We start from the raw sequence: 8,797 nt of genomic DNA, 5'->3' as shown, positions 1-8,797 counted from the left end.
TTGCTTTAAGGGTATGTCTGCACACACACATGCAGGAGGTGGGCGGGTGTGTGGCGTATGGGACTGTGCCTTCTTCTGAAGCATCTAATACTAGCCCTTGCTGATGTACACAAGGATCTGTTCTGATATGGAGGGAGGTGGAAAACCAGACCAGATTGAGCTGGGCTCTATTCTGTGTGGCAAACCCTGTGTTCTTTGTAGATACTTGGGAATGAAAATAGGAAGCATCACCCTGACAAAGAGATTCTGTATATAGTACACATGAAATATCTGCAGTCCAATGGCATGTAGGTCTTTAACACATGGTTAGCTAGCTCCACTCTCAGATAATTCACCTCAAGCATCCCTGAGACCACCCCACTGAGGTTGACTCTTTGTAACTCATTATTCTACCATCATGATGAAAGGTTTGGCTGGAACAAGCTGGCGCTGGTAAGGCTGTGAGACTGTCTGTGCCAGCTTTGCTATCAGAGTTGAATTTGCCAGGGCCTGTCACCCACAACCAATGACCTTCTCTGAACAAGTGTGAAGCAGTGGAGACACAATGAGGATCTAGTTTTTAACCACTCTACTTACTAGTGTTACACCAGCAACACAAAGGTAGGTTACTGTGGATAGGGTCTTGACTCAGCCATGGTTACAGGGTAATACAATGGGATAATTCCCACATATATAATCTGGGCACAAATAAAATCAAGTTTAAAAGTTTTATTAAGATGATGTTAAAAAAAAGTGAACAGAGTTTGAGCGTAGAAGTTTCTGGTTCTCAGGAAATAACATACAGATTATCGAGAGTGCAAAGTTTGGTTTAAGATCAGGTGGCGTAAGGAATACAGAATCTGCAATATCCCCAATTGGGGGTAAAAGGTTGATGGGTCAAAGTACAGGCATTGAGATATGAGGGTATGCAGTTCATAGAGTGGCTATGTTTGGGTGTGGGGTATAATGAGTGGATATGATGATGAGGATGGCTTGACCCACATTTGGTGAGATTTAATGTTCAGGGAGTTTATGGTTCCAGTTCATATGATCCAACGGAGGTCACTTGGTCCCTTTCTCGTAGTGGGAGAACGATGTCACTCTGGCTCACGCCTCCTGGCACTGTCGATGGCCGGTGATGTGCTCGATGTAGATGTCCCTGGACCATCGGATGGCGTCTGAGACCATGAGGCGCCACATGAGCCGTGCATAGCGTCGACTGATCCCGCAGGTCCACAGCTCATGCTCGTTGCAGGGGTCCCAGGCGGCCAGGGCTCCAACAATCAGGGCGTCCATCTGCACCTCGTAGCCCTTCGCTCTCAGGGTGTCAGCCAGGGGGGGCGTACTTTTCCAGCTTACGACCTCAGGCTTCGCGAAATGCCGGGGTCCTGTTCTCAAAGGAGACCGTAACGTCGACGAGGATGATCTTTTTCTGGGCCTCGTTGGTGATGACCACGTCAGGTCGTAGCTGGGTGTTGGTACCAGGGATGGTGCGGTTCACGGAGATCTCCCCGAGGCGTGGCGCGATGGCTTTCACCAGGCAGTTGTCCATCAGGGTGTCGAAGTTCTCGAAGTCCTCATCCTTTGCCAGCTCCTCCATCCAGGCGGATTGCCACAGCATGGCGACCCTCGCTCGCAGCCATCGCTCCTTCTGCTGCGTTGTCTCCTCAGGTTCAGGTGCTGCAAGGACGGTCTGCTGCCTTGTTGTCCCTCGGACTGGGGAGCAGTATTCAGGTGGGTCTTGAGGCAGGGGTCCTGGTGTGGTGGGGAGGGCAGCTCTCGGTGTCTCCGAGACTGTGCTGGATCTTCTGGGAGGGAGTGGGGTTCTGGAAGCACTGGTGCTGGGCTTTGTGGGGGCATGGTCGTGTTTGGGAGCGCTGGGGATAGTTCTGGTTCTTCTGCGGGCTGCATCCAGCTGGGGGGTCCTCGGTGGGGCATGGGGTATTTGGCGGTTGGAGGCTCTTTGGGTAACCTTGGAGGAGGTGTTGGGTCTCCCGGGAGCGGGGTCCGGCCATGGGATCTGGGGGCTGCGGGAGGCTCCTCCGTTGGCTGGGTCTCGCCGTGTGGCCTGGGGGGCAGTGCTAGTTGCTCCTACGGCAGGGTGGCATGAGGTTACCTGTGGGGGAGCGCTGCAGCGTCTTGTTTCCGTGTTGTGCCGGATGGTTTTTATGAGGTCGCTGAGGCGTCTGGTGAGGTTGCTGACTTGCGAGGTGGCGGTGGTCCCCCTCACAGCAGGGTCCAACATGGGGATTCTGGAGACGGGACTGGTTCTTTTGGTGGCATCGTCAGTCCTCGAGGCGGGGGTTACGCTTCCCTCAGTTGGCGGTTGGTCCCCCCTTATCTGCTGTGACTCTGGGGATGCTGGCTGGGGTGCTGAAGCCAGACCATCAGTGGAGGTCAGGGTTGGAACCCGCAGGATGTCAGTGGGATTCACCTTCACGGTCGTGGGGGGTCCCTTGCATGTGGCTAAATGGAACTTACATTTCCTTTGGGTCTCGAAGGGGAGATCGCAGCGGCTACACCGGAAAGCAATCCGTTTGTTGTAGGTCTTACGAACGTGTTTGCTGAGGGCCGCGAGGGTCTGGACTCCATGGACAGGGAGACAGAAGAGGCAGAGGAGGAGACCTATAGGGAGTGGGTACTGGAGGTAGATGCAGTCTTCTTCCCCAGCTCACTCTCCATGGGGCGGATCTCTGTTGGGCCTGCAGACTTGCCAGGTGATTCCTCTGGGTCTGGTAGAGAAGCTTGGGGGGGTGAAGTCGCTCTTGGTGGGGTGCTGGACTCACTGGCCACGATGTCTCTTTGCCCGGAAGGACAGCATGCAGCATCGAGATCTTGGGCTCTGAAGTGCATTCCCCTTCGAGCGGCCCTCCTCCGGACAGCTGGGTGATAAGTAGTTTCAGGGTCTGGGGTTGAGGAGGTGGTTCCTTCCAGAGCATCCCTCTCTGGAGCAGCGGGGCAGAGATCAGCATCCTGGTCCCGGGTCATCGGGGGGGCTCCTCCAGTGGCATCCTTCCCGGCGGGGCAGCCATCAGCATCCTGGTCCTGGGTCGTCGTCGGGGGACTCTTCTGGTGGCAGCCTTCTCTGGAGCAGCAGGGCAGCACTCACATCCTGGTCCTGGGAAGCAGGCAGGGTTTTCCAGGGGTCCTACTCCTGAAGAGCTGTTGAGATATTCTTGCTCCTGGATGTGAGGTCCCGAAGAGCTGTCTTTTGGGTGCTAGGTCTCCCTGCAGAGGTATCCATGGGGGTTTTCTTCAGCCACCTCCAAATGTTTTCATCCTTGCAGGTGGTCCGGGTCTTCCGTGAAGCACCAAGAGTGGTCTTTGGGATAGGTTTCTGCTGAGCTTTCTGGGAAGTAGAGAACACAGGAACAGCAGCAGCCGACAACAGTGTAGATGAAGGTGAAATAGAGTTTTCTTCCGAAATAGCAGGAGTGGAGTATATCTTCAAAGCAGCATCAATTTTTTCAAAAATGGCTGCAGGAGATTCCATCTTCAGGACGGGTGTTCACAGATGTCCATCAGAAGAAATTAAACTGATAAGAACAGACACTATACTTGGATCTTAGCTCCAAGGAGCCGAGAAGCAGCACAAATAAAATCAAAATTAAATAAAGCACTAACTACTCAAATTCTTCTTACTGCTAGTGGACACATAGGACTGTATTGTGGCTCTAATTATATTTAACAAGGGAAACTCCTTTTCCTCCCCTCCCCCGCTCACTTTTCTGAGCCATCCACTCTCCCCACCCTGTGGTTGGATTGGAGATGTAGGAGTGTCCAAGCAACAAAAGGCTCCTTACCTCAGGGTCAATCCCCCTCATCCATCCATCTTCATATCTTTCTTTCTCTCCTCCCTCTCTGCACTGCCACACACCTGATCTGTAGGGTTGCCAGCCTTCCCCGGTTGTCTTGGAGTTTCCAGGAATTAAAGATTAGTCTTTCATTAAACGCATTGTGCTACTAAAGTGAAACAACACTAGTAGCTCCACTAGTAACCACAACTGCGTGACAACAGCAGAGCTTAGTGACCCCATGGTAGTTCTGAAGAATTTCACAGAGCCTCTTTCTTTACAATATACATGCAGCCTGCTGGCCTGTCCCTCAGCCCAAGAGCCTGGATCAGGCCCCTTTCTCAGAGTTCAGTATATTATTCAAGTACAAAACAAAGCTATTCTCCTGACCAAAGCAAGTTGTAGGTATCTAGAGGACTTTCCTCTTGCATCTTCTCCACTCCAGGGCTGGCCACAGCAACCCACCTGCTTCCTATCGCCCACCTCCAATTGTATTCTCTTAGCCTTTTATAGTAACCCCCTGACCCCTTCCCATCTGTGTCTGACAATCGAACAGGGCTTGCTGGCTCCTGGCCTCCAGACTCTTCAAGGAGCAGAGCAGCTTGTTATAACACCCCAGGCATGCAGACACCCAGTATAACCCCCTATTGTAACATGGTGTCATGAAAGGCGGTGGGCAATTATTACACAGTGGCAAAGAGCATTGTTTCCCGGGCCGTTGTAGTCTGCAGCACAGATGGCTTGTTGAAAGTCGGTTGAGCAAGATGGTCACTGCAAGAAGCATCCAGCAAAGCATATCATTTGCCTGTGGTTGTGATTGTTCTCCCCACGACAGGGCAGGAATTTGAAGTGTTGTCGGGGTGAATAAGCAGAGGCATGTGCAGAATACGAGTTTCACGGGCAGAAGTGAGTCAGGATTGTCTATGGAGGGCGTATGCCCCAGCATTAATCATCTGTGACAGCTGAACTCGATAAACAGATTTCTATTGCTTATTTATTCAGATTTATAACACTGTGGATACAAGCACCTGGCCTAGGCCTTTGCCAATGCTTAAAAACAATAATCAATCCAGAGTAAAGTCAGCAGCTGCTCCACACCCCTGTGCCAATGCTAACAGTGCACAGGAGAAGCCAACCCAACAATTCTCACCCTCTTCCACATAATTGATCGCTTCTAGCGTGTCCCTCCCTCCACAAAGGCCTGGCTGAATAAATGGGCTTTGCAGCCTGCCCACATCTGAGCCATTTCAGACGAAGGGCTTGTCTACACTTGAAGGTTGTACCACGATAACCATGTTGATGAAGGGGCTGGTTTGTTTACTGATATAGTTCTACTGGTACAAGCCCAAACGAAGACACAGTTATATCAGTATAAAAGTGCCTGATACCAGTATAGTTATTCCTCTTCCCTTACAGAAACAACTCTAACTAAGCACCTTCATGCTGGTATAACGCCTGTACCACTTCAGCTATACTGGAGTCATTAAAATAGCACAATTTTCTAGTGTAGACATGGCCGACGTGGAGAATAGGTTCCAAATAGGGCAGCTTGGAGACTTTCCATCAAAACGAGAAACTACGAACGAAAAACTGCAGAACTGGAATGAATTTGCAAACTGGACACCATTAAACTAGGCTTGAATAAAGACCAGGAGTGGATGGGTCATTACACAAAGTAAAAACTATTTCCCCGTGCTAATTTTCCCCCTGCTGTTCCTCACACCTTCTTGTCAACGGTTGGAAATGGGCCATCCTGATTATCACGACAAAACTTTTTTTTTTCTCCTGCTGATAATAGCCCACCTTAATTGATACCACCGTAGTCTCCTTAGAGTGGGTATGGCAACACCCATTTTTCATATTCTCAGTATATATATAACTTCCTACTGTATTTTCCACTGCATGCATCTGATGAAGTGGGTTTTAGCCCACGAAAACTTATGCCCAAATAAATTTGTTAGTCTCTAAGGTGCCACAAGTACTCCTGTTCTTTTTGCTGATACAGACTAACACGGCTACCACTCTGAAACCTTAAGAGAAGGTTAATGCATGAAGCATGTTATCCTACATCTGCCTGCTCCTGGGTTTCTTACCACGGCGACCCCTCCGAAACCAATCTTTAGTTACACGATTGCATACTAATTTTTCCGCCGGCGCCCTGACGCATTCAGTGCACAGGATGGATGGTGCTCAGTTAATGAGCAGCCACTGGACGGTTCTCTTTATCCTCGTTGAACAATGGAGGTCACTCAGTGGGGCTGATTTTCCACTACCTTACACCTTGTGCCATTCTTGACAGCAGTGCGATGGGAGTGTTATTCCTGCTGCCATAAGCCCCAGGAAAGGCAGGCCAGATTGTTGCTCTGCTGCCCTCTTCCCCTCACAAACGATGGCTCCCCGAGGCTGTGCTGGTTGGACTCTTCCCTCCAATAAAGACTCTCATGATTTGGCAGCAAAGCAGCCTCTGAGATTCTGCCTCTTTGCACAGCATTGGCTGAGGGCTGCTGACTATAACTGTAGCAAAGGACGGGTGAGACAGGACAATGAGTGCAGCTTGCGGGAGCCAAACAGAAGCAGCAGGAACATGACATCTGTGCTAGAGAGAGGGTTAAAGCCCTCCTGGTCCTGGCTGGGGGTGGATATCTATCGGGTTTTTCACCTGGTTGCTGTGTTCGGCTTAACCTGTGTGCTGTTGAAAGTGATTCAGCTGTATCACCGGAGACAGGAATTGATCAAAGCTTTCAGCAGATTCCCAAGCCATCCGACCCACTGGCTATACGGCCATGTCCATGAGGTAGGAAAAGGGCTGAGTTTGCACCTTGGGGGATGGGGATGGGACAGAAGGAGGTGGTATTTAAAAATGAAATAGACACAGTGCAGTGAACCGAGTAAGCAGCTTCCCTGAACTAGGGAGGGGCGGGGGGAAGCGGGGAAAATCTCACTGATATGGTATGTCCCTAGGATCTGTGAGAAACCTCCTTGTGCCCCTTGGGCTAATATAAATCATTGGTAAGTCATGCATCCCACTAGACAGGGGTCGGCAACCTTTCAGAAGTGGTGTGCCAAGTCTTCATTTATTCACTCTAATTTAAGGTTTCACGTGCCAGTCATACATTTTAATGTTTTTAGAAGGTCACTTTCTATAAGTCTATAATATATAACTAAACTATTGTTGTATGTCAAGTAAATAAGGTTTTTAAAATGTTTAAGTAGCTTCATATTAAATTAAAATGCAGAGCCCCCCGGACCGGTGGCCAGGACCCGGGCAGTGTGAGCATCGCTGAAAATCAGCTCGCGTGCCGCCTTCGGCGCGCATGCCATAGGTTGTCTACCCCTGCACTATACAAAGCTTGCTCTGCAATCATGATCTAAAGAGTGTTGTGTAAAGAACAAAAGACACAGCTCAGTGCAAAAACCACAAAGAGGTAATGATTAACTGAGGGCAAAGGAGAAGGTAACACCTTATGACACCTTATGGGTCAACTCTTCACCTGGCGTAAATCAGGGTAGCGCCATTAAAACTACACTGATTTCCACCTGCTGACCCCAGGTCTCTTCTGGTTTGACTGGGGAGTGAACTGAGAGTGAAACCACTGCAATGGTCTCCATGTTGTAATTCCTTTGCAGAAGGGCAGAATGCATATTAGGATCAAGCTTCCACACATGGCAGATACGCGTTTGTAGGGTTTCGTTAATTCCATTGCCAAATGAGATGTACCAAGTAGTTATGATCAGTTTGTAATGTGCCGGCCCATGCCACAAATCCCACACTCAGCAGTCAGCACTGATTGTCATGGACTGGGGTGTGAGCAGTCATGCCTAGTGGTTGGAGTAGCAATGGTCAGGCCTAGCGGTTATAGCAGGAATCAGAGGCCAGGAACAGCGCTGAGGGTCAGACCCAGCGTCAGAGACCGGGGTAAGAGTATTTTGACAGCTGCAGGGGACAGAAGAAGATTCTTTCTTACAGGAATAGGAATTCCATACGATCCATAATGGTAAATGTAGCTATTATTGATTTTTTTAATAATAAATCAATGAAAAGTTAACACAAGCCCTGGTAATAACATAGTAATACAATAAATATATACTTGGTGGTGTTAGTCTAGCAAGTCTGAAGGTAGTATGGGGAATCCAGGATAAGGTCCGATTTCCACTGACTTTAGCTGGAGATTAGAATGAGCAATGAATGCAAGAACAGATAATTATAGACCATTGGTTTGTGGTGGTGAGTGACTGTTGATTTGAGGGCTACTCAGATGAGTAAATTTGTGCATCATCAGTTCCAAGGCCATAGATCCTGCACTTGGAGCTAGGAACACTAATGTCTGCAATGGTATAGGGTCGCCCAGACTATCCTTCTAAAATTTAGGGTCTCCCTTAATTAAATCTTTATAACCCGTAGAGAAAATCCATAACCACTCTAGTGTATGGCTGTAAATATTTCCATTTCCCCTGGAAACATAACCCATTCAAAGGTTACTAGGCTGAATTAAGTGGTTGTAATTGTTAGATGCTGTACAAGACCTGGGACTGAAGTTTAGGAGTGAAAGGTGAAGGGCATGGTCTTATAATAATTAATGGAGATATCCCATCTCCTAGAACTGGAAGGGACCTTGAAAGGTCATCAAGTCCAGCCCCCTGCCTTCACTAGCAGGACCAAGTACTGATTTTTGCCCCAGATCCCTAAGTAGCCCCCTCAAGGATTGAACTCACAACCCTGGGTTTAGCAGGCCAATGCTCAAACCACTGAGCTATCCCTCCCCCAGCTATCCCTTCCATGGTTTTGCACCCATGGAAATCAGTGGACTGCAAAGACTGGGGAACCTCATGAAGTTTCAGCGGATCAGGGCTAGGAAAAGGAGTTGCGAAATATTTTCCCTGTTACTTGTTGCTCTGGCTCCATGTCTTATGGGTACTGTCACAAACTTGGCTTGGTATCTTGTCCAGCCCAGGAGAGGTGAAGGAGCTGCCCTGCTTTCCCCCTCCCTCCCCAAGTCTTAGTAGTTCCCCTCCTTCCCCCTCCT

The 8,797-nt window shown here is 49.2% G+C and overlaps 1 protein-coding gene across 1 annotated transcript in view; it reads left to right on the top strand.

Moving 5' to 3' along the window:
* The first annotated feature begins 6,162 nt into the window (after positions 1 to 6,162).
* Positions 6,163 to 8,797, top strand: part of LOC128842489 (cytochrome P450 4B1-like) — a 31,156-nt gene continuing 28,521 nt past the window's right edge. Inside the window, exon 1 of the mRNA XM_054038527.1 lies at positions 6,163 to 6,567. Coding sequence (XP_053894502.1) covers positions 6,163 to 6,567 — 405 coding nt within the window. The remainder of the gene's footprint in view (positions 6,568 to 8,797) is intronic.

Source organism: Malaclemys terrapin, chromosome 8, assembly GCF_027887155.1.
Source record: "Malaclemys terrapin pileata isolate rMalTer1 chromosome 8, rMalTer1.hap1, whole genome shotgun sequence".
NCBI lineage: Eukaryota > Metazoa > Chordata > Testudines > Emydidae > Malaclemys > Malaclemys terrapin.
Note: the sequence above shows the minus strand (reverse complement) of the source record. Positions and strands in the feature narration are given on the sequence as shown.